Source organism: Dermacentor variabilis, chromosome 1 (assembly GCF_050947875.1).
Source record: "Dermacentor variabilis isolate Ectoservices chromosome 1, ASM5094787v1, whole genome shotgun sequence".
NCBI classification, from domain to species: domain Eukaryota; kingdom Metazoa; phylum Arthropoda; class Arachnida; order Ixodida; family Ixodidae; genus Dermacentor; species Dermacentor variabilis.
The window spans coordinates 6042706-6069141 of record NC_134568.1 but is presented as its reverse complement, the minus strand read 5'-3'; the positions used below and the strand labels follow the sequence as shown (position 1 = coordinate 6069141).

Genomic DNA, 26436 nt, shown 5'->3' with positions numbered 1-26436 from the left:
AATGGCTTTTTAGTGTTCTCACTCATCAGACTTCACCTGATGGAGAAACCCAACTGCCTGAATGGTGTCTCTGACCATTGTCGCCACTTATTTCTTGTTCTCTTACATGGTAATTGACTGTAAACTTGTCTCACTGCAAAAAGAAACGTTTGTTGACATCAAAGAAGGTGGCAATCTCAAAGTTGCTGTTGTCTGCATGTAAGATGGTTAGGACAGCACAAGGATTCATCTCCCGTGCCACACTGGTAGCTCACACACTGGAATAAATGTGCTAGAAAGGTGAAAGAGGGGTTGGTGAAGGGCAAGGTAAGTAGGGACCTAAACAGACACTCTGAGTAGAGATTGGAACCTTATGCAGAATGCCTATTTTTTTCCTTGCATCCTTATCATGCCTACTTAACATAACATAAGCATGAACTATGGGTCTAGAAACATTTTAGTGGCCCTTTTATTGTGCCTATAAGTGCCTATTTTGATGTTGGTGCCTATATTGGATTCTCAGAGCCTAAACATGTCTTCTTCCATGTTTTGTCCTAGCCTTATATTGTTTGCAATGTAATCAACAGCTGGGGAACTTGGCTGAAGGCAGCCGATTAGTACATTACCACAGAGATTTTCCTAGTGTAAAGGCTGTTATTAGCACATTTGCAGCATATGAGAGCATCACTTTGAGAAGGACTCAAACTGCACTACGCGACGATACACTTGAAGGTGGTGACTTAGCGTGCTCAGGCGATCACTTCACATTCTTAGCCGACATCATCAAGACACTTGAATGCTCGGGCACAAATTTAACCCAAAATGTGGGGCTCATTCCATACGTTCAGGAAAAGCTTGCCTCATCCCCGAGAGACCAGTTGCTGATAAGAGTTAGCTCAGAATGTCAGCCTTTCTTGGATGAAAACTGCCGGGTTCTGGGTACTGAAAGAACTGAGAAAGGTTCTGACCAGCAAACACTCAGTCGGAATTCCAGAGGGCACTGAATCACTGAACGTTCCAACGAACAAATATGTGTCCCTAACTTCGATGGACGTTGAACGTTTCTTTTCTGCAAACAAGCTAATACTCAGTGAAAAAACACAACACGAAATGCAAAAATCTTGAGATGGTGCTTGTTTTTCATTGCTTTCAAAACTTTTCTCATGGTGTCCAGTCACACTAAATTTCTGATAAATGCTGTCACCTATGCAAGTTGCCTCATTCTGATTTATCTAGAAAATCAAGCGAATTCCACAAACTGGCAGTTCAGTGGGCTGTATTCCTCACAATAATTTACCCGCAGATGCACAGTGCAAGTTCCTATTAATTGAGCCTATCCATGCCTAAAGGACAGTAATTGGCACCTATATATTGTGAGGCAGCTGTTAAACCTCGACGCTTTATTCAGCAGGGTCACTTGCTCCATTGGCATAGCCAAGGGGGGGCGGCTTTGGGGAGTCGAAAGCCTGCTCCCCCTTTCCCACGGAACAGAAAGTTTCAGGAGGTAGGCTCCAAAAGAGTGACATGGATGAAAGGCAAAGCTTGAATGCGACCACACATTCTTCCCAATTTTCCTGATGTTGCAGAAGAACAGCGCCAATACTGTGGCCACTGGCATCAGTGTGTAGAAGAGTGGGTGTGGTGCAGTCGAAATGACAAAGCACAGGTTCGGACATGAGGGCACGCTTGAGGGTGTAAAAAGCAGTTTGGCATTCATCCGACCATACGTAGGGAGCTCCATAAGCAAAGAATTGATGGAGCAGTGCAGCTATGGTGCCAAAGTTAAATATGAAGCACCGGAAATACGAAGCTAAACCAAGAAAGCCACGTAAGTCTTTGGCTCGTTGAGGTCTGGGGAAGCAGAGAACAGCGGTAATCTTATCGGGGTCAGGTCGAATGTCCGAGTACTTTAATTATTTTACTGGCGAAGTGGCACTTTTTTGCATTCAGCTGAAGGTCAGCAGTTGAGAGACACGTCAGGAATTCGTCGAGGCACTGCAAATACTTACGGAAGGTTGACGAAAATATACTATGTCGTCCAGGTAGCATAAACAAGTTTTTCGCTTTAGGCCCCGTAGTACAGTGTAAATCGTTGGCTCAAGTGTTGTGGAAGTGTTATATAGGCCGAAAGGCATTACATTAAATTCGTAAAGTGCATTGGGTGTGGCAAAGGCAGTTTTTTTCCTTGTCGGCTTCGTGCATGGGGACCTGCTAGTAACCGGAGCGTAGATCAAGGCTGAAGAGATACTCCGTGCCTTGTAATGAATCTAGTGCATCATCAATTCAGGGCTATGGATATACATCTTTTCAGGTTATTTTGTTCAAAGCATGGTAGTCTACACAAAAACGCACCGACCCATCTTGCTTACGCACTAAAACGACCGGTGATGACCGAGAGCTCGAGGAGGGATGGACAATGCTTCATTTCAGCATGTCAGCCACGTGGGTGTCAATGATCTGACGTTTGGTGGAAGAGACTCAATATGGTCGACAATGCATGATTAAGTTCTATCTGTGTGTATGTGTAGAGCCATTGTAGAAGTCTTTCCCATAAGCAGAGAATGCACAATGAAGGAAGCTTTATGCTTGGACAACAATGCCAGTAACTTCTCCGTCTGCTGTGGCATCAGATCAGTGCTGATTGCACTGGCAAGAACGGAAGCAGGAACTGCACCTATAGCTGTTGGTGGTTGTCAAACTTCAGTATTCAAGGCAAGCACAAAGGCAGGCTGAGTGTCGACGATGCATGTGACACCAGGGCCTTTAGGGAGCAATATGGGCTCATTGGCCATGTTCAGTACAGCCAAAGTGGCCATACCCTTGGTGAAGCGAACAAGGCTGGGTGCTAGTGCAATCCCTTTGGATAGGCAACAGGCTGACGGCATAACTAGAATGTCACTATTGGTGATGTCAGAGTTAACTACAAGAAGTTGCTTGTAGCCAGGTGGCACCACACAATTGTCACCAGTTCTTAAGCAAAGGTGCAATTGGTATAAGTCATCTAAATTGTTGGTGCCTGTTAAATGAACAAGGTGTCGGCACGAGATGAAAGCAGACATGGAAGAAAGTCTCACCCTAGAATAAGCATGTAAGCACAAAAAGTCAGCACTGTGAATTGAATATGGTGGCGTATCCCATCAATGGACACTGGAATGGTACACTGCGCCGATGGCCGAATCACATCATTTGCACCACGTAGAAGAGGTTCGTTGTAAGGTGTAGTAACCTTGCATAGATGAGAGCACAAGTCAGCGTGAATAATGGAAATAGCAGCTCCTATATCAATGAATGCTTGAACTGTCACGCCTAGAGACGCTATTAAAGTATTGGTTGGGCACTCTGAAGAATTGTAGTTTGTGCGAGCCATGCAGCTTTCCCTCCAAAAACTGCACCATCTATAGTTTTCCAATCAGTAGTCAAGGGTGCGGGTGGCCAGTTGCAGGGGCAATGTCGAGCGTTGGAGATGGGAGGGAGAGTGTGGAGCAAGCCAGCACTGGTACTGACTCAGAGAAAGCAACGGGTCTCTTTTGTGGGCACCATAGCCATGGCGTCCGTCCTGTTGGTGTTTTCGTCAAAACCGCAATACTATATGCCCGCGAATACCGCAATAACCAATTGGGCGGGGCAAACGCCAGGTAGGGTAAACTGCAGGGGCAGGTGCACGAGGTGCTAGAGACACGAGGAGGTTATGAGTGGTACAAGGGGCAGGAGGCGCTGTCTCAATGATGGCTGGCTGCATGGCCGTAACCTGAGCATACGAGGCCGACAGTGTTGGAGGGGCACAGCTTGCAGCACAGGCCATGAAGGAGAGTTCCTCTTTGATGATGTCGCGCAGCCCAGGAACTGAAGATTGAGTTTGAGTGATGGGAGGAGTGAGCAGGCCATGTGCTTGGAGCTCTTTGTGTATGAGAGCTCGAATAAGCATACGCAGGCACGTATCTGAGGAAGGACGCGTGTCACAGGCGTCAGGGTGTAAACGGATGTCCTGCAGTGCGTCCAGGTGTTGGAAAGTCACGATGACATCGTCAACGATTGTGGGATCCTTGATCGCCAGTGCGTTGAATGCAATGTGCCCAATGTCCTTTAGGATGTGACAAACGCGATCAGATTCTCTCATGGTGGCATCAATACGGCAGCAAAGAGCGAGAACATCTTCATTCAATATAAGATGTTTATGTTTTGCCAGGAAGCTGCACGCGTCCATCGAGCATTTTTTTGGCGACCTGAGAGCAGATTGGACTGCCAAAAATCTTCCGAAGCTGGTGTTTGAACACTGCCCGGTCAAGTAAGGTGCTCTTGTGGTTAAGAAACCAGGTCTTGGCAACGTCAGTGAGTTAGAAGGTGATGTTTCGAAGCTTATGAAAATCATCCCACCGGTTAAAGTGACTCACTCGGTCGTAATTGTCCAGCCAACCTACAATGTCATCTCCACAGAGGCCAGCGAACATGGTAAGGTAATGCTGATGAGTGGTTACGGTTACTGAGGGACCGGCCGGTTGGGCAGAGACGGTGATACAGGAGGCTCCTGGTTGCTCTTCTTTGGCCATGGTGGCGGAAAGGCGGAGCAAGTGGCGACTTGAACGAAGATCCAAGGATACTTGATGGTGCAGAGGACCAAGGGATCGAGAGCAACCTCCACCACTTGCGAGGCAGCTATTAAACCTCGACGCTTTATTCAGCAGGGCCACGTGCTCAAGCTCATGACACTGGCCATGATGATGAATATATACAGCTGAAGATTATGAAGGGGAAATATAATGCTCACACTTTTTAGTGCCTAAACATCTGGTCTCTAATAATGAGAATGGTAATGTCTATGGCGATTTGAAGCTGCATCCTCAAATACCTACAACACTCGGTAGATGGATTTCTAATGCATTTTACCCCAAGATAGGAGTCAAACATCCTCAAAACAAGTGCAAGTCTCAGGGATTTCCACTGAGTAGGCATGTCTTCAATTTCACAATCATAACAGACACCTTAAAGTAATTAAAATTATTCAATGGAAATTTATCACCTAAAAACATGTGGTTTGTCATGCACCTGTCTCTTCAACTAACCCAGTCGTGCAAGTAGAATTCAACTATATATGATACACAATTTAAAAACTGAAATAAAAGAGACAGGTGGTATTTTGAACGCACTGTGTGAAGGCAGCTTAAATCTAACACCAAGAGATGTTACGATGTAAGAGAAGGGTAAAAACAAAAGATACTTCAGTTTAAAATTAAAAGATACTTTACTGACTGCATTTATCTTCACTTCCGTAAAGCTTTTAACACTGTCCCACACCACCTTCTTCCATTAAAAGTTAACACAACTTAACATCGACTCGAATGTGCTAAAATGGACTGAAAGTTTTCCAACCTCTCGCACCCAATTTGTTTCTGCTAGAGAGTGCAATACACCCGTTTCTTCTGTCACATCAGGAGTACCACAGGGCTCGCTCCTGGGACCATTGCTATTTCTTATTTTTATTAATGATTTGTCTAACGAATTCTCCTCATCTATCAGATTATATGCTGATTACTGTGTTATTTACCATGAAATAACCAACCCTGATGATAATGTCTTCCTTCAAACCAATATTAACAATGTCTCACATTCGTGTTCCAAATGCTTGATGTTGCTAAATATTAGTAAATGCAAGTCTATGAGAATATCATGCTCAGGCAGCCTCTTGATCTTTGCCCATATGTGCTTAACAGTGTGTACTCCTAGATTCAGTTAATTCGTATAAATACTTTGGTATCCATATTACCAATAGGCTCTCATGGAAAATGAACACTGACTACGTAATTAATAACACTAATTGTAGCCTTAGTTTCATTTGCCATAATTTCTCCTCTTTAAAACTAACTCTCGACAAAACTTTTATCAGGTAAAAACTTGAATCTGGCTCATGTATTTGGGATCCCTGTTCTACCCTATCTTCTTCCCTTCAATCAATTCAAAATCGATGTACAGGCGCCAACAAAAGTGGTATACTCCACGCAGCGGGAGCCGGAGCAGTGGCACACTGCATCGCGACGCCATCTACATTGACACGAGTCAAGCAACATGCCTGCAGATAATAAAGGGCACCCATTGGCTGTCTCGATCCTAGATGCTACCTGTAGATGCCGTTGCGATGCAGTTTGCCAATGCTCCGGCTCCTGCTGTGTGGAGTGTACCACTTTTGTCGGCGCCTGTACCTGTCTTATTGTGCACAATTGTGCCCGCAATGCAAGCGTGTTATCAATCAAGCATTTTCTCAAACTACCTACCCTAGCAATTAGATGGAAAGGTGCCAGACTGTGCCTCTTTCATCAAATCTTCTATCATAGTCCAAAGCTAAATCGTGAGCTTGTTGCTGCCCCTACATACATTTCCTCCTGCATTGGCCACAGTCTGAGTGTCCAGGTACCCAGGTGCCACACAAATCAGTGCACAAATTCCTTCATACCAAAGGCTGCCTCTGACTGGAACCACCTCCCCACCTACACTGCCAGCAATTCTGATGAGTCTTCCTTCAAGACCACCATTTCTATGTCGTTCAAGTGCTAACCACGCCTCTGCTAACACCCTAGTGGTGTACTGTGCATAGCATCAAGTTAAAAAGTCATGAAGAGTATGAATGCTACGCAAGAATAAATAAAACACATAGCCAGCTAAAGGGGCCCTGAACCACCCCTTGGGCTTGGTGAAATAACAATAGTCTGCGGGTAGCATACGCTGCTGTGAACATCTCAGCCAAGTTTTGCGGTCGTACGCGGTGCCTGGAGCTTACAAGCATATCACGAAGTCACCTTTCTCTCAAACGCTCTTTTCAACAGAAGGTCCTGTCCTCACTCTCTTCTGAACACCTTGTTTCATCATTGGACGCTTTATCTCATTATTCATTTAGACAGCCGCTATTAGCCGATAGCTGACAAAGCTGCAGTCAGCTACATGGCTTAGATACTGTGGTCGCCGCGGGGTTTCGCCACGAGTCCACTGGCTAAGTGCACTGCGGCTTGCTGAGGACAACCGCGTTTGGCTTATGTTTAGCGCATCATAGGCACCAAAGGCGGAAGTCGTGGCGTCTACGTTTAGATCCAAAATTAATTTGAACTGCGCACCACAGTGACATTTAGAAGGCGGAGCTTTGTAGGCACGCCCACGCCGTAGCCTTCAGAGTGCAAGGCATTGAAGAAGGAATAGGAGCACAGCGGAGGCCGTATTTGATTGCCAATAACTCCGGTCCTACTGAACGTTTTGAAGTACCTTTTTGCAGCAAAGTATTTCTGAAATAGCCTATTATCACTTCAAATGCCTTTCTCCACTTCAAACAAAAAAGTGATTCAGGGCCCTTTCAACCAAGCATTGTCACACAGTGCTCGTAACAATTAAAAAAAAATCCATCACCTCTAAGGATAATATAGCATGAAATATAGATACACAAGAATATAATAACAAAACAAGCCATATGGTGGAAACAAATTAGCTAGAGTATGCCAGCATGCTCACACATAATGAAACTATCTTACCAACTTCATATATATGACGATCACATGAATACAGCCGACCTGTTGATTGCACGTTGTCAGGACCCGCAAAATAATTTCAAGTTACCTGTTGTTCAAATTAAACAATGAGTTCGAAACTTGCAGACAAATAAACTTCTAAGAGACACTTATTAGTTTGAAAAAGCTTGCAATGACAGCCAGAACTTGTGCTCTGAAGTGGACGCTATACCAAATGCCTTAAAGGGACACTAGTAAAGATAAATATTAAGTCAACGTACACTGTTAAAATACCATTCCAGAAACCTCACAGTGCTTGTTTCGTGCCCAGAAAAGAGTTAGTTTAGGAGAAAATCGTGTCCGAAGGGTGCACATACCTCCAGTGCAATTGAAATCACCTGCCTCCGAGTGGGAAGTCGCAATGTCATATGCACCATCACCGCCCTTTACTTCCGTCGGTGAGTAAAACAGCATCCAACAGGCAGCGCTACGGTTTTGTACACACAACACAAAAGCGCGGCCAGAAATTGAGTCAAGACAGAGCCGACAGTGAGAAAGAGGAAAGGAAAGCACTCGCCACCTCATAAACACAATCTTAGACACTCATCGCAATGGGCTTTGTTCTCTGCTATTTGTAGTCTGAGTTTTCAGAGCCAGCAAAAACAGCGCAGCACTGCATGATAACAAAACTACTGACACGTGAAAGTGCGGGCAGCGCAGAGTCGAGCGAAAACGAAACCTTTCGACAATCTGCATCGTTGTCAAGGGCAACACCAAAAAGCTTTCTTTCTAAGAATCAAATACAAGTAGATAAGTAGCATTCTCTTCCATCTTATAATGCAATGCAATGATCTATTTATTAAGGGTGGTTGAGTACTAATGACAGAATTATAATGAGGAGTCGCTACGTCATCAGGCTAGTACTTGAATGTCTCGGTAGAGTCTCTAATTGTGCCCTACAGGCCCATTTCTCACTTACTAAAGTTTTGTTTTCGATAATATTGATGCCTTAGATTTTCTCTAGCATTAATCTGTCACTTCAGCCTGGCTTAATATTAGCCTTTAGTGTCCCTTTGAAGTCTTGACATAAATTGCAACACCTGGTCAGCACTGTCGTTGCACACAAATTGTACAGACACCATCAGCAGCCTGAAAGGGATAATGGTTTGGAAGATATTTCCAACTAAAGAAAGCCACTTACAAAGCTCTATAGTCAGTTCCAGTTCACGGTTCACGCTTCCCCTTAGTTTATTTACCGTGCCATTATTGGTCTCCCTCCTTCCCTCATCCATGCTGGATAGTTGATGGAGCTTGTATTTCCAATGTCGGAGGCCCCAAGAGAGACCGCAGTGGAGTCATCCAGATTAATTTTGACCACCTGGGGTTCCCCTACGTGCGCCCCAAGAGTGCATACTGCTCCCATTAAAATGTGACTGCTGTCACCAGGAGTCAAACGTGTGACCTCATGCTGAGCAGCTTGGCGCCGTAGCCACTAAACCTACTGCGGAGATCCTCTCTTCTGTGTTGTCCTCCAGTGTTCGCCTGCGCTCCATGTGTGAAGCAATTCCTTTATTTATTTATTTTTTTGTATTGAATGTGCACTGCTAGGAGCGTCGGCGGCGCGTTCTCTGCAACGTTTAAGAGAAAATACCCCTACTGGTACGTTTGACAGGATATGTTGCGCCTATAATCCACCCATCAGCAGCACTCTTTACATTCTAGTCATCTGACCTTTTGATACAATAATACTTGAAATAACTTGCTTATTGCTCCAAAGAAAAAAGTATGGGGATTTATCAAAATTTTTTAATGCACTCAATCGAACCAACAGGGTCAGTCAACTGATGTTGAATAAATGGAAGTTGACTGTACTGTGTAAGCCTTTGAATGAACTAGCAGCAACATCTGTCTCGCAATCTCCACAGAATGCTTTCATTCTTTGCCAAACTGACCTGCTTAAGTTACAGAGCAACAAATGAAATAACTAAACAAGCAAATGAGAATGCCAGCTTACTGGAATGGTAGGCTTGCTGTGCGTGAAGCGGGCCCCAGCGTCAAAGGCATCCGGGACGTGGTACACAGCCTGCTGCGACAGGCCCGGCTGCTGTGGGTACGAGGCCATTGGGTATGGTCCTGGAGCTGGTGCAGGGTATGGCTGGCCAGGAGCCGGATACAGCCGTGACGGGTGCTCCATGGGCTGTGCAGTCTGGCATGTGTTTGGAGCAGTTGGCGAGTAGGGTGGTGGAGGGTCATACGGCATGGCTCCCGGCACAGCCCCTGGCATGGCACCGGGCATGGGAGCCTGGATGAACGGCAACAATGAGGCAAAGAAATTATAAAATGCACTATGCGCATGCTGCCATCGTCATTTTTTCTAGACGTCGATTAGGTGATATACTCTGCCCATCTACAGGGTTGCAGTCTTTTTTTATTCCTGTGCCCTCAATAAAGCTGTATTGTGCATTGCTGTTTTGAAAGAAAGTTTAACTGACTTTAAGGTTAAATTGAACTTGCTGCACCATATGTAACCAGATTTTAATGAACTGCTACATCTTTCATGATGATCAGGTGAGTTGATTTCAGCAGAGGATACAATCGGTGCAATAATCCAAAATTTGAAATGAAATGTAAATGAAAAGGAAAAAAAGAACCTCTGAAAGGTTCACCTGAGCCACTGGACCAAGAAGTATCATACCAATTTCCAACAATGATGGCATGTTTTTCTATACACTCTATAACATACATTCTTTTGAAACAAGGCCCTCTTTCAATGAATTACCTTTCACAATAGGCTTTACCCCATTCTTAGGTAGCGCTGCTGCTATGGCTTTTTAAAGAAATAAGTGATATACTATCATCTTAAAGGGCCCTACACCAGATTTGGGAATTGCAAACAGACAAGTGCCGTACGTAGATCATGTGCTGACGATCACGTCTGCAAAGAATGTGACTGCTACACGGCACAAGAACAGCCGAAATTTCAAACAAGACTGTATGCCCCTCTCCTCAAGGGAGCTCTGCCCATCCTGCTTGAGAATCAAGGTCACATGCACAAATGCCTTGAAAACAAATGCGTTGCTAGCAGTGTCACTGATTATCGTACATGACTTCCATAAATCATTTATTGTAGAATACACAAAACTGCCACTTAAGTGTGCTGTGCAGCAAAAGAAATGAAGAGAAGAAAAGGGACCTTGTATACATGAACCCAACAGGTGTGAGTTAAACGAATTGTAGAATTCGTCAAGGTTAACCTGACTGGCTTGAAGCTGAGATTTTATCCAGTGTCCCTACGAGGAGTGATAAGGGAGATCGTACACATAGCCAGATGGCAGTGTCACTTCATGTCAATAAGTACCATAGACCTACATTTAGTATAACTAACTATGCATGCATACTTAGTTAGATAATGAGTTAGCTATGACTTAGTCTTACCAATTCTGGAGGAAATGACCTTTGTAATGCCTATGCATGGCTTTGGAAACTGCACGCATGCCGCCATGGCGCATAAATTTTATGATCACCAGCTGCTGAGATGCCTGCCAAACTTAGTGAAACTTAGCGAGTTTTCATCTGTCAACTTAGTTCTGTGTATCTGTGCGGACCAACTGACCACTATCATCATAACATTTCGGAGGACTACTGTTACAAAGCAGGCTGTTGCACATGATATTGCTGAGTAGGTTTCTCAATGTTACCTGTGCAAGGTAAGTCATGACTGCCATCTAAACTTCTGCTCGAAGTGATGTGCAGCAAGTGATTTGCATGTGTTGATGCATATCAAAAGTTAAGCTGACTGGCAAGGTTGGCAGAAGTGAAATATTTTGCAGTTACATTAGTGTTCTATATTGTTACAGCCACACAAAGCCAACAAACCAGAAAGCCAAGGAAAACTTTGAGGAAATTAACTTATTTTAACTGAAATGCAGAGATGGTAAGGCAAAGGTAAATGAAAGCAGAGAGAAAGACAATTTCCTGTCAATTGAAGCTGAACCCAAATTTTATACACTTGCGATGTTCTACCACCTGAGCTACAATGGAGGCTGCCTGCCCATCCACTTTCTTGGCCATATGTGTTATGTTTATTGGATTTAGACCTGGGAGGGTAAGCCAGCACCATTCATGGTCATGGCAGCGGATGTGGAACATCCTTTTTCCCAGTGGCCTTTTTCAACCGCACGCTTCATGTAGAGCACAAATCAACAAACGTAGACTAAATAAGGTACTGACAATATCTGGAGTACCTGTCTACACGACTCAGTTTTCCTTGAAGTCAATTGCTATCATTTTGTATGGCTGCTGTTGGACCTCTGTATATGTTATAATGTTTGCTTAATGCTGTTGCACTTCATAGCATAGTTTCACATTATTTTGTGCTTAGTATCCTCTATTGCTCTCGTGCAGCTCCCAGAATCTGATCACTGGCTAGAAATAAGCAGCAAATGGGTACATACAAACCACTGAGAGGATAAGTAACTTAATTATATGCCCCTTCTTGTATCAAAGCACAAACAAATAGCAGAACGTGAGCTTTTTTGATTAGAGTATCACAGAGAAAAGTTATTCTAATTGTTGAAATATCTGAGAATAAAACAGTAAAATGATTCAATGTATTCTATGTTCCATGGATTGTTCATTTAGGTGTTTACAAAGTAAAGACTGCCTATTGTAAGTACAAACTCCATGCAAGTGATTAGCTGGTGAAGGCACGTAAAGTTAGTTTTGAGCAAACCAAGCGCAACTAATTGTTTGCTGCTTATAGAATAACCTCTAAATTATAATTAATGAATAAAGGGAAAATCAGACATCCACCCTTTCGTAGCAATTGCTACAAAGGAAACCAAATCAAACTACAATTTTTCTTCAACTATGAGGCTTTTCTTTCAAGGAACCCGTTTGGGTTTCCTTTGTAGCAATTGCTACGAACGGGTGGATGTCTGATTTTCCCTTTATTCATTACTTCTCTCCACCTTGTGGGTTTCCGCAGAACTACTACGTCAAATTGTGATTAAACGTAAATACACACAAGTCAAAATTACTATTCCCATCATAAAACGGTATATTTTATTTAATTATTTCTAATAGCTTTTCTTTGACGCCGTAGTGGCGGTGTCAGTGCAAGACGCTATCTGCAAACGCAAATCCCTAATCTAAAACTCTTCACTCCTGCGTGCCCCCAATGCTAACACCCGCAAACCTCTTTGGGGCCACAAACTCTTGGGGCCCCTATTCTAAAACTCTCTAATAAGATGTGCATAGGCACGATCCAGAGCTGTGCACTGGTGTCCCTGTACACGCACCCTGAGAGAATAACAGACACACCACCGGTTCATGGTCACACGAGCATCCCTTTTGAAACAGGCCGTGGTGGCACACACCACCAAGCTTGTTTGTTTAACCTTTAAGGCAAGCCTACATATTTAAAAGCATACTCGGGACATCCTGAGGATGTTGCTGCGTCATCTGGGAAGCTCGTTTTGTTAACCTTTCTGGCGTAGAGTAATTCCAGAGCAAATGCACTGGTTGGAAACCTGATTCTCTTCTATTTCTTTCTTTAGAATGCCAGTTTTTTACAAGGTCTAGAGAAATACACATCCAAAACATTTTGGGCAAAAATATTTTTAGGTCATTTGAATTTCACGAAACAACAGGAAACCAGGTGCGTGGGAAATCACTGCAGAAATTAAATGCTGCACATATTGGTGCAAGACTTGCATTTTTGTAATGATGGGACATTGTACTTTCAGTAAACATTTTCATACATTTTTTTTTCTTCCTTTAATGCAGTTAAATATAGCCAAATTATAATGTTTCTGAGAAATTATTCACTAACAGTGGTGGTGCAAAGAAACATGAAACTACTTTTAAAGAACTGTCCTTAATGCGTACTATCTGCTAGAATTTTATTTGCACCTGCACATTGGCTCTAAGAAACAATCCTGAATTTAGAAAAAAAGAAAACATTCTGGCCTATAGCTAGATGTTCAGACATTAGTGTTAGGTGGTCGACAGAAAAAAAAAAATGCGCCGAAAATAGGGCATTACAGATTCAGATATAATAACTTTCAGTAATAACGTTTTATGAAAAGCAATGCGTTTCAACCGAAATTGAACAGTTCTTTATTTTAACCTGCGCCCCACCACCACCACAGTCGACTTCCTCGCATAGCGTATCTTGGCGCCAAAGGCAAGCCAGCAGGATGACGCGCACACGCATGCAGGCAGCGGCGTAGCCCGAAATTTCTTTCGGGAGCGGTCCACACGCACTCTGCCCCAGCGTCGTCTCTGCGATCACAACGCAACCAGAGCGGCGCCCGGCCCTTCGCCGCTGCGGGAATCCCGCGGAGTTTGTTCAGCATCGCGCCAATGTCTGTCCCTATGTGATCACGCGCTGGGGCGCTTGTGCGCAGCGAGCGTTGGGAAACGCCGCGCTCCGAGGCAAACATGCGCGCGCCTTTCCATGTCACGCGCGCATCAACCGTTGTCGCAGATCGAGAACAAAGCAAAAAAACAAAGAAAATAAACAAAAACGGAACGTGTGGCGAGGCAATCTCCGGGCGAGCATGCATGAGCCCTTTTTTTTTTATGACACATATATGACGTCTCTGCGAATGTTAGGCGAACGAAAACAGCACATCCTCTATATGCGGATCCACTCCCCCCCCCCTTTGCGTAAGCACGGGTGAGAGAAAGAGAGAGAGAAAGAACCAGAGGGAGAGAAATCATATGACAGGGCCCACTGGCTCAGCGTAGCTCACGAAAAAATATTTCCACGCATCCCGTTCATCGAACGGCTAAAATCTATGTTCATCAATTTTTCGAGAAAAACACGAGTGTACTTTATTTTTCGACAGTCGCCTGCAGTCACCATGACACGCCCCAGTAACCCTAACACGCTCTCATAAACACTTACAAGGACTATTCTAGGGACGACCATACAATTACACATGCACGCGCGTTTTCCGCGTGTCCTCCTCACCGCTCACTTACAGCATTTATACACTACCGTTTATTCTGTACAGAACTTACTCGGCAGAGAGTCAAAGCACACACACACACACACACACACACACACACACACACACACACACAAACCAGTATGTTGTTTCTCAGAACTCCCAGAAAACGGGATAAGTTATCGGCATCCGTCTAGCGATCTCAAGAGGTTCACGAATAAACTATGGTGGCCCTCTAGCCACCGTAACGAAACTTTGTCGGAAAGCCCCTCGGTATTTCCAAGATCGTTTAACTACCAAAAGTAACGTGGTTGGAGTATTTCCCGTAGGGTGCCTCCTGGCTCCGTTTATTGCACGGTTTCATAAAGCTAAATATTTATTATCATCCATAGATCTCAATCGGCAGATCCCGGTGGTAACGCAGGCGGAGCGCGAAAAGCAAAAAAATAAACATTAAACTCCTTGTTAAGAACGGCCAGCTGCAGTGCAAGTTTGCCAGCCATTTACGCCAGCGGTGGCAACCTCATCTTGGCACGCCGCCGCCAACCTCTAGCCACGGCGTGACAAAGTCGACTTTGTGTCGGGAACAATACGCGCGCCCTCCACTCTCCGTCGCTTCAGCTAGGATGCGTATGACGAAGCAGGCTTTGTGCTGAAACCGCCACCGTTACGCTCTAGCTTCGTCGCCGTTGTGACTGAATGAGTTCGGCTGGCCAACTATTGTTACCGAACTCCCCAACGCGGACCTGATCTGCTACGGGTGGGGGAGTTGCCGCGGGAACGTCGTCGTAGGCTCCTTCCCAGGCGCTGACCAAGACGCAAGACAACGTGCTACCCAGGCGCGCCACCCGGATCGGCTCCGAGTTGTACGAAGCCCCTCCGACGTCGGCTTCGGACCGGGCACCTGTGTGTGTGTGTGTGTGTGTGTGTGTGTGTGTGTGTGTGTGTGTGTGTGTGTGTGTGTGTGTGTGTGTGTGTGTGTGTGTGTGTGTGTGTGTAACCCGTCCCGGGGAGAGGCGGCGTGTTTACAATGACTAGACGAACGTTTCTGTCCCCTTGGAATCAAGGGGGGACCGAGTGCTTATAAGCCGCTGTTGTGCGGATGCTCGACACTTTTCTTAAGCAGTCATGTTGGACTGAGACACTCTCTCAAGCAGTGGTGTTAGACTCACGTACTTTTTCTCTCGCAGTAATGCTAGCCTGATGAACTGCATGTAAATACTGTAAATAAACCCGTATTCCTCGTTCTCGATTAGAAGCAGTCCTTCCCTTCATCAACGTCCTCAGCGTGGATAAGTTGGACGACGGCATGGGCCAGCTACCTTCGAATTCATGCCGGACTCCAATCTTGACAACGGGTTACGAGCGATGGGATTGAGCCCCCAATCCTGACACCATGCATTTTAGTGCGAATGCACAGCTGATACGCTGGCGCTTATTCTCAAAGCAAAGCACAATAGCTGCAGAGGGTCACACATTAAAAAAAAACTGGAGGACGCTTAAGCTTCTCCTTCAAGAGTGGAACGCGACAGCGTTATCGCACCCCGTTCGCACCGCCCACTCAGTCGCTCGGCATGCTCTTGAGTCACACAAAGACGAAACGTACGCCTGAGCAAGCGGAACGAACCAGAGAACTCGGTGCCTCGGAGGGAGAAACGATCTACGCGAGCCAAACGTCGTTATCAGCACGGACAGCCGGGCCGCGACGCGCCATGAAGGCGGACGCGATCATGGGGCTGACGCCTCGATGGGATCGTCCTTTACCTCACTTGGGAGCACCACGCAGGCGCACGACTCCTCGCCAGCAGCCCGGCACACATCGCAGGGGACGCTTTCCCACCAGACGCATTACGGCGCAGCGATCCCGTCAGAGGCGTCCCGTGTCGGACGCTGCACCTAGGAATCGCGCGGTGAGCGGAAAGAGGAGCCGCGTCGCGCGGATCGCGCGGGCGAGTGGCGCGCCACCTGTCGGGGCAGCGCCGTACATTGCGAGGAGGGGGTCTTCTGTGTTTGCCGCAAGATGGCTCTGCGTGCGGCCAAGCGCAGAAGAAATGTAGCGGGAACGTACTTCGCTGGGCGTTTAACTGCGACTTCTGTAATTTACATGCTCATAATTACCGATATACACCGCAGTATAACTTTCTACGGCTCGTTTCTAAGGCAACAACGCATTCACTAGAGGCGTTTTTGTCCCGCTTTGAAGCATCGAACTCATGGCTGAGTGGTAGCGTCTCCGTCTCACACTCCCGAGCCGCTGGTTTGATTCCCACCCAGCCCATCTTGCAAGTTATTTTTACTTATGAATTGCCTGCCCCCATTTTTCGCTCACGGCCAAGGCCGCCGACGACACCGGCTTTTCTGCGACACAAGCTCCTTAACGCTATCGCGTTAAAAAAATGCCCAATGGCATCTTCGGGTGGTAATTTCGGAGCACTCCAGAGGTAGTCGTCTTGTTCGTGTGGTCGATAAGGGCGCTCCGACTAGATTCGGTTAGTTCTTTTGGATCGCATTTCGGAGCGCCCAGAAATGCTCCTCCCACCGGCGACGTTGGAGCAATCGCGAGATCTGGCCGCTTTCCGATCACGCGACCTTTTTCCGTCCGCGCGCTTTTGCCGGTGTTCAGTTCTGCCGTTTAGGCCAACATCACTAGACTAGGTTGGATTAGGCGGTCAACACTATATATATATATATATATATATATATATATATATATATATATATATATATATATATATATATATATTGTTGAAAACGTGCTGCACTGGCACCGTCTTGCATGCGACGGCCATTGAAGTGGTCGCTTTCGTAGCCCACTATTGTTTGCTAGGCTTTCGCTCTCGCTCGTCGTGGCGCTATGTGATGCGGCGGCATTCAGTCGGGCATCACCAAAAGTTCCCCTCGGCCCTCGGTTCCTTCTCTCTCCCCGCTCCGACTCGGACCTGGAGCCTCTTGCTTTATTACTTTCGTTTGCACACAAACGAAAGTAATAAAGAAGCACTCGTAGCAAAGAAAACAACAAAATAAGGAAAGTTCGTCAGCGTCCGTAAAAGGGTTTAAGACGCACCACGTGGACCACTTCAGATCGTACGCGGCGCCGCTGTGAATGCGAAATGCCGTCTGGCACTACTTCACAGTCCAGTGCGCCAATACGTCGGATGACCTTGTACGGTCCGAAATAGCGTCTCAATAATAATAGTTCCTCACTCAGTCCTCGTCGGCGTATCGGGGTCCATGCCCACACACGGTCGCCGGGCTGGTACTCGACGAAGCGTCGTCGGAGGTTGTAGTGTCGGCTGTCTGTACGCTGCTGGTTCTTGATCCGTAGGCGGGCGAGCTGTCGGGCTTCTTCGGCGCGCTGGAGATAGGTAGCGACGTCAAGATTCTCCTCGTCAGTGACGTGCGGCAGCCTGTCGTCGAGCGTCGTCGTCGGGTTCCTGCCGTAAACCAACTTTAACGGCGTGATCTGTGTTGTTTCTTGCACCGCCATGTTGTAAGCGAAGGTTACATACAGCAGGACCGCGTCCCACGTCTTGTGCTCGACATCGACGTACATTGCTAGCATGTCGGCGAGGGTCTTGTTCAGGCGCGCCGTGAGATCATTAGTTTGCGGATGGTAGGCAGTTGTCCTCCTGTGGCTTGTCTGGCTGTATTGCAGAATGGCTTGGATGAGCTCTGCTGTAAAAGCCGTTCCTCTGTCGGTGATGAGGACTTGTGGGGCCCCATGTCGCAGCAGGATGTTCTCGACGAAAAATTTCGCCACTTCGGCTGCGCTTCCTTTTGGTAGAGCTTTAGTTTCAGCGAAGCGGGTGAGATAGTCCGTCGCCACGACGATCCACTTATTCCCGGATGTTGACGTCGGAAACGGCTCCAACAAATCCATCCAAATCTGCTGGAATGGTTGGCGAGGAGGTTCGATCGGCTGTAGTAATCCTGCTGCCCTTGTCGATGGTGTCTTGCGTCGCTGACAGTCTCGGCATGTCTTGACGTAACGGGCGACGTCGGCGGTCAGACGTGGCCAGTAATACCTCTCCTGCATCCTCGACAGCGTCCGGGAGAATCCGAGGTGCCCAGCGGTTGGATCGTCGTGTAGGGCGTGTAGTACTCCTGGACGCAGCGCTGACGGTACAAGAAGGTAGCTGGCGCGGAGTGGTGAGAAGTTCTTCACGAGCAGGTTGTTTTGTAGCGTGAACGAAGACAACCCGCGCTTAAATGCCCTAGGGACAACGTCGGTGTTCCCTTCCAAACACTCGACGAGGCCTTTTAGCTCCGCGTCTGCTCGCTGCTGTTTAGTGAAATCTTCCGCGTTTATTATTCCAAGGAAGGCGTCGTCGTCCTTGTCGTCTTGCGGCGGGGGATCGATGGGGGCGCGTGATAAGCAGTCGGCGTCAGAGTGTTTTCTTCCATACTTGTACATTACGGTGACGTCATATTCTTGCAGTCCGAGGCTCCACCGCGCCAGCCATCCTAAAGGGTCCTTTAAGTTAGCTAGCCAACACAACGCGTGATGGTCGCTGACGACTTTGAATGGCCTGCCATAGAGATAAGGGCGGAATTTTGCTGTAGCCCAAATGATGGCGAGGCATTCCTTTTCAGTCGTAGAATAAATGCATTCCGCTTTTGACAGCGACCGGCTAGCATATCACCCGTTCAAGTCCGTCTTTCCTCTGGACTAGGACGGCACCGAGGCCTAGGCTACTGGCGTCAGTGTGGATTTCGGTATCGGCGTCCTCGTCGAAGTGTGCAAGTACCGGCGACGACTGCATGCGTCGTTTGAGTTCTTGAAATGCGTCGGCCTGCGGCGTTTCCCACTTGAACTCGACATCACATTTGGTTAGATGTGTTAGCGGCTCCGCGATGCGTGAAAAGTCCTTGACAAAGCGCCTATAGTAGGCACACATGCCAAGGAATCTGCGTACTGCCTTCTTGTCGATTGGCTGATGGAACTTTGCGATGGCAGCTGCCTTCTGCGGATCGGGGCGTACTCCAGATTTGCTGATGACGTGGCCTAGGAATAGAAGCTCATTGTAAGCGAAGCGGCACTTTTCCGGCTTCAGAGTGAGCCCTGACGACTTGATGGCCTCTAATAATGTCGCAAGCCGCCTTAGGTGATCGCCGAAATTTCCGGCGAAGACAACGACGTCATTAAAATAAACAAGACACGTCTACCACTTCAATCCTGCTAACACCGTGTCCATGACGCGTTGAAACGTTGCAGGCGCCGAGCACAGTCCGAATGGCATGACCTTGAACTCGTAGAGGCCGTCTGGCGTGACGAAGGCGGTCTTTTCGCGATCTCTCTCGTCGACTTCTATTTGCCAGCAGCCAGACTTGCGGTCCATCGACGAGAAGTATTTAGCGTTGCATAGCCGATCCAATGCGTCGTCTATCCGTGGAAGGGGGTACACGCCCTTCTTCGTGATCTTGTTCAGTCGACGATAATCGACGCAGAAGCGTAGCTAGGGTTCCGTCCTTTTTCTTCACCAGGACTACAGGAGATGCCCACGGGCTTTTCGACGGCTGGATGATGTGGTCGCGATGCATTTCGTCGACTTGTTGCCTAATAGCTTCATGTTCTCGCGTCGAAACTCGGTAAGGGCTCTGGCGGAGTGGTTGAGCGCACTCTTCAGTTATTATGCGATGCTTTGCAACTGGTGTTTGTCGAATCCCCGATGACGTCGAAAAGCAGTCTTTGTATCGTCGGAGAAGACTTCTGATCCGTTGCTGCTTACTGATAGGAAGACTTGGATTTACGTCGAAGTCTGGTTCGGGGACTATGCTCATCGGGGTAGATGCGGCAGAATCCGAGAGCACAAAGGCATTGCTGGTTTCCACAATTTCCTCGATGTACGCGATTGTCGTGCCCTTGTTGATGTGCTTGAACTTTTGGCTGAAGTTGGTGAGCATAACTTCCGCTTTCCCTCCGTGGAGTCGAGCGATCCCTCTTGCGACGCAAATTTCACGGTCGAGCAGTAGATGTTGGTCGCCCTCGATGACGCCTTCTACGTCAGCGGGTGTTTCGGTGCCGACGGAAATAATGCTGGAGCACGGCGGGATGCTCACTTCATCTTCGAGCACACTCAAGGCGTGGTGACTACGAGAGCTCTCCGGCGGTATCGCTTGATCTTCCGACAGCGTTATCGATTTTGACTTCAGGTCTATGATTGCGCCGTGTTGGCTCATGAAGTCCATGCCGAGAATGACGTCTCGTGAACACTGTTGGAGGATAACGAAGGTGGCGGTCTAAGGACATCCTGTCTGCTTCTCAACAGGGTTTTAGAAAAGGCCTCAGCACAGTCTCACAGCTCGTAGAATTCGCCCACGACATAGGCCAGTCTCTCGATGTCAGTGACCAAATTGACGCTTTATTTATCGATTTTCAGAGCTTTTGATAGAGTAGTTCACACCAAACTCTTGCATAAACGTCAAAGTATATTAAATAACTAATATTGTAAACTGGTTATCTAGCTTTCTCTCCCAACGATCACAATATGTACTTTTTAACTCTAGTAAATCCCCGACAGTAGGTGTATCCTCAGGTGTACCACAAGGCTCCGTGCTCGGCCCTGTCCTGGTCTTACTTTATATAAATGATTTCCCTTCTATTACTTCCTCAAAAATCCGCTTATATGCCGCTGATTGCGTCATATACCGCGGCGTGTCATCAAATGTCCATCTGATCACGTCGCTCTTAACACTTGTTTCGAAAGGTTTTGCAGCTGGTGCAAACAGTGGAATTTGACCATCAACATCAGCAAAAATGTCCTTCTATCATTTTCAAGGCGTCGTTCTACATCCCATTTTACATACTCCTTTAACGACCAAACCTTCAACAGATTTAACCAATACAAATATCTTGGAGTTCTTTTTTCGCACGATATGTCATGGTCTTCGCACATTGAACTAACACGCAAGAAAGCTCTTCGACGCCTCAGTTATTTGCAGCGCACGCTCCGATCCACACCAAAACACACGAGACTGCTAACCTATACAGCCCTAATACGTCCGATATTGGAGCATGCCGCTATCACATGGAATCCTCATCATGAAAAAGATGTCAAATTGTTAGAATCAGTACAGAAAAAGGCTGCAAGGTTTATCTGTCGTCGCTACAATAGACATTTTTCACCCTCTTCCAACCTTTGTAACCTGAACTTAATCACACTCCAGAAACGTCCCCCTTTGATTGTTTGAAGTTTTTGCACAATTATGCAAATTCACCACGTTGTTCTTCACAGGATTATATTTCATTTTCAGCCCCCTCAAATACTCGTCCATATCATGCTCTAAATATTGTTCCGTATAGTTCTCGTTCAGATTTGTTTTTATACAGCTTTTTTTTTTCCTCGTACGAGTCAGTGCTGGAATGCTTTGGCCGGGAATGTACGCGAATGCTCTTTAGATGAATTTCTTACTGCTATTTAATAGTTATAGTGTACATGTGAAATTCATTGTTATTTTCCTACGCCAGCTATAAATGTTTGGCTGCAATATGTACAAATAAAGATAAATAAAATAGCGAACATTCAGCCCGCAGCAGCTTTGTTTTTCCCGGCAGAAAAAGAAAAAAAGAAGAAAAAGAACAAAAGAAGCGGCCTTTTGGCGGTGAGCTGTCTATCAACGCTGATCTCGATAATGCGCAAGCATTCACCTCTTCACTGCTACACCATGCCAAGCTTCATTCGCGGTGCCCGTCGTGATGACAGTTGGGCACTTCAAGTAGTCCTCGTCAACTATGGCACGGTGGAGGTCACACTGCACGAGTGGCATCGATAACAGCACAGCTCTCCGGAGACATTTCTATGCATCCATCAGGTCACTGCCTGCAGTGTGAACACATGCCGGCATATGACGAGTCCCCAGATTGTAGGAAAATACCAGGAAAAAAAGACACCGAGAAATACTCGAAAGAACAAAGAAAAGGACGTGCGTCAGAGCAAGCTTCCGCGAAGCTTCCGTCTGCTTGCGTGCATGGAAGAGATGTTTCGCACGTGACATGGCAAGATGATTCACGTGTCCACCTTTCTCCTTCGGCTGTTTCATGCATGTATATAAATTCAATAAATGCGAACGGATTTATCGAGCCGACGACACGGAACTGTGTCACCGTGCAGGCAGTAGCAGCCGGCTTTCGACATTTTCCGGACGACGCCACGAATGAACGCGAAGAGACGTCGCAGGCGCAGGAACACATTCGTTGCTTTCACCGTGCACCGGAACGTCAGTGATGATCTATGAAACTCTATAACCTAAACGCGGCGATGAAACCAGAGAGAGGGAGAGAGAGTATAAGGATGGTAAACGGATCGCAATTTCTGGCGCCCTCTCAGGGCGCGGTGTCCCGCGCGCGGTCTTTACTGTTGAGTAATCGGCAAAAGGAGGCCGCGGGCACCGTAACTACAGTGTACCGTAACCGTCTCGCGTTTGCACTGGCAGCTGAACTGTCCGCGCAGCCGCGGGGGAGGGGAGAAGCGTACATAAAACACATAACACGCTGCGCACATGTACCTAAAGCCCCTGCATCTACGCGCCACCGCCGTATGGAGGGGCTTTACATGTACAGAGCGGTGCAGTACATACTGTTAGTCGCGTCGCCAGGACTGTGTCCTTAAGGAAGTTCACTAAGCTCTCGAATGCTTTCTTGAGGGTGGTCACCGCGCGCGTACCGCGCGCGAAGCGTATGCACCGATGTTGGGCCCCTTCGCACGACAGCGTGCGAAGAAGTTAGGAGGAAGAGGATCTGACCCGCTTACGGGCGGTAATGTGCACGGTGAACAAAGTATATGCTGCCGTAATAAATAACATGTGGCCATGCAACGGCACGTCGCTGTTCCGTCAGACGCCTCGAATCTTCCCGTCGATGACTTCCTCTCATGTCTGATGGCTTACTGGTTATGTGGGAGACGCCACAGGTCTTGCGAACCGCCTGGCCATGGTACGCAGCTGGGCTGTAAGCACCCGGTGATCGCGCTTCTCAAAACATTCTGCGATCGGCCAGCAGCGAGTAAAGGCTGGGAATAAAAGGCCTAGTGTTTTGAAAAACTGGTTGCAAGGAGCTGTACGACCGTGCAAAGAAAGACCGCCGACCTGAGGTATCGGCGGCAAATGGCCGGCGACGGCGAGGTCGATTGCGTGTCAACCAGTCATGTACAAAATGTGCAAGTGGCAATTCTTGAACAGTTTGTGAGGCGGACTGTACGGCTCATAAAGGAAGAAAAAAAAAACTGAGAGGCCCTGACGTCACTCGTTGTGAAGCCTCCGTGACGCCGGAAATCGACTTTACTCCGCCATCTTGTCGGGGCAGATTCTCTCGTCAACGTTTCTCGCCTACGTCGCGCAACCCCGCTAGGGTGGTCTAAACCACCTACATACTACTACCGCTGTGAATTAAGCTGATGGAGAGGCTTTAGGATTGCCCTAACTCCGTCTGGCTGTGCGGGCGCGCACGCCCCGTAGCGATCCGGTCAACGGATTCAATCGTGATGCATGGTACCGCGGTACCGTTGCCAAAGTCATGTCGTCCGAGTATTGTGCTCTATAGCGTTCAAAGAAGTTGACAGTGAAGCCCGCAAATTAAGCCACGGTTCCCGCCACTTTTGCCGGCTTTTGTGGAGATAAATCTGTACTATTCTCACTGCACTGCAAGAATACACAGCCGATGACCGGCTGCACGGGCTACGTACATCACAACACATCGACCTATAGCCCACCTGCGCAGTTTAAAACAAACAAATACGCCAGCCGTGGCTTGAGGCATTGTTTTGCATTACTGAACAAGTTGCGGGCGGCCGCGCACCGCTGAAATGCGACCATGGCCACAGTGCGTCGACGAGGAGGCCAGCAGAAGAGAACACGATCAGATACTAGACAGCAGCTTGAGGTGTATTTTTCTCACGGTAAGTGAAGCTTCACGGAAACGAAAGTTTTGCGGCATCCGCCGCGCAGTGCCGAACAGTACGCGCGTGTGCGTGCAGTTACAGGGCCCGCCACGTGCGAGCACAAACCGTTCGATGTGCGCGCAGGCGCCCGTTCTTCTGTTAAGCCTTGTTCAATCTTGCACCGCATCCGCCAACCTTCCCTTCCCTGCGCCCCTCGGGCGCAAAGATGTCTGCTGTAAACAGTGTCCGTCCGTTAATTACTCACAGCTGCCGCTTCTCTCCAATCCGCATGGCTGTATTCGCGTGCCACAAATGCATCGTCCGCTGTCAAAAGCAGGAACACTGCACAACTGTCACTGACCTGCAAAGCGTTTATGGTACATATTCTGAAGCACAGCGGATTCGGTCTGAGGCGGCACGTTGACACGAATCCACCGAAGACGGCAAAATACGTGGTGTACGGCGTTGCATGCGCGTTCGTTTCACGCTTCTCACTGCATCGAGATACCTGCCGCCGCAACAACAGCAGGGAGAACACGGTCTCGCTAACACGGCATCACAAAACACGGCGATTAATGCAAACCTGCACACACGGCACCTTTGCCACGGTACGAGACTTAAGGAGCAGCACACAAAACCGCCATTATGCCCCGACAACATGGCCGCTACCGCGAAAAATACTATGCGACTTCCTCCACACTTGTCGTGGACCGGTTTTTCCGTCCTCCGTGGAATAGCGACTATAGTTGTCCCTTGCTCTAACATGTTCCTGAGCAAGTGTCCAAACCAGGTTGGTTTCACCTTTCCGTCGACTTGTCTGTGTTGTCACGGTGCACGTGCTGGGCCCAAGGGGCTGGTTCGTTTATCTTCGGACTCATCATAACATTCCAAAACTCGTTGTGAAGTCTCACCAGTACTTGTAAAACTATAAATTGAATTGTGGTGTTTAACGTCCCGAAACTGCACAGTGGGTTAGGAGGGACGCCGCAGTGGGGGGCTATGGATTAATTTTGACCCCCTGGGGTTCTCTTTTAACGTGCACCCAATGCAGGGCTCGCGGGCAACTTGTGGCGCTATCTGGTGTCAGATGCATCCACAGCTGACAGCCGCTCTGTTCAGACGGCAGCTAGCTAGCTAGCTAGCAGTGGAGCTGTGCTTTTTATTGCAGAAATTTGGAGGATGGTATATGTTCCAGATATCATTGGTGCACTCACCTGTCGTAAAATACTGTAAAAGATAATTCCGCGATCCGAATATGCATGCTCTTAAAACATCACGTAGATACCCTTCGTGCGACCGTAACACGCCTTGTAGCTAGCTCTAGGTTCAACAGTATTCCAAAATTAACGCTCAAGAAAAAAAGAAAAGCACCCTACCTTTACCACTCACGCACAAGTTATAAGGAGCACTCAGAATTAAAAATATGTCACCTTTACTAAAGCAAAGCGCTCGTTACGAGCACACAAAAGTCGATGGCTCTCTCCAAGTGTATCATTATTGTTTGGCCTTTTCACCCTCCCGTTGCGCTTTCTCTGTATGGTCATTTTCCTGCTATTTCATTCGTGTGAAAAGTGCATGCGTGTTACAAAACGGAAAACGCTACCGGATTCGCCGACCTCGAATTTCAAAAAAGCGGGAGCGCAGTACTGGTTTCCACCGGTTTTTCTTTTCTTTCTTGCTTACTTTCCCGTTCTTTATCTTTTTCTTATTTTTTATTTTTTTGAAGCGTACGGTTGAAGGAAAGGATGACTCTCGCGGAGATTTTCCAAACAGGCCGCAACGTGATTCTGGTACTTGCATCATGCACCAGTTTTCTTTATCTTGGCGACCTTTTACTTATTGGGTGGGAGCCAAAGCAAACTGGAACGTCTGGAAACAAACAAGGAAGCGTACAGCTTCTTTTTGCATGTCCATGCCCCACGCTCTCTTCCCACGACCTTGCCGCTCATAGGATATGCGACGTGTGACTGAATACATCACCTTCCTGGAACTGTGTACATCAAAAACCTCGCATAATTTCCCCAAAACCTTTCTCCGCTCAAGAAATGGCTATTTGCCACTTGTGAAGTAACAACGCAGGTCTGACGGCGGGGAGAAGTAAGCGCCGCTTGTAGGAGATTTCCTGTACCTGCTGGTGTAAAC

The 26436-nt window shown here is 47.3% G+C and overlaps 1 protein-coding gene across 2 annotated transcripts in view; it reads right to left on the bottom strand.

The window, feature by feature from the left end:
* LOC142575200 (DAZ-associated protein 2-like) overlaps positions 1–26436 on the bottom strand; it is a 69404-nt gene that overhangs the window by 7448 nt on the left and 35520 nt on the right. For both annotated transcript variants that reach the window (XM_075684343.1, XM_075684337.1), the window contains exon 2: positions 9478–9765. In XM_075684343.1, the coding sequence (XP_075540458.1) occupies positions 9478–9765 (288 nt within the window). The remainder of the gene's footprint in view (positions 1–9477; positions 9766–26436) is intronic.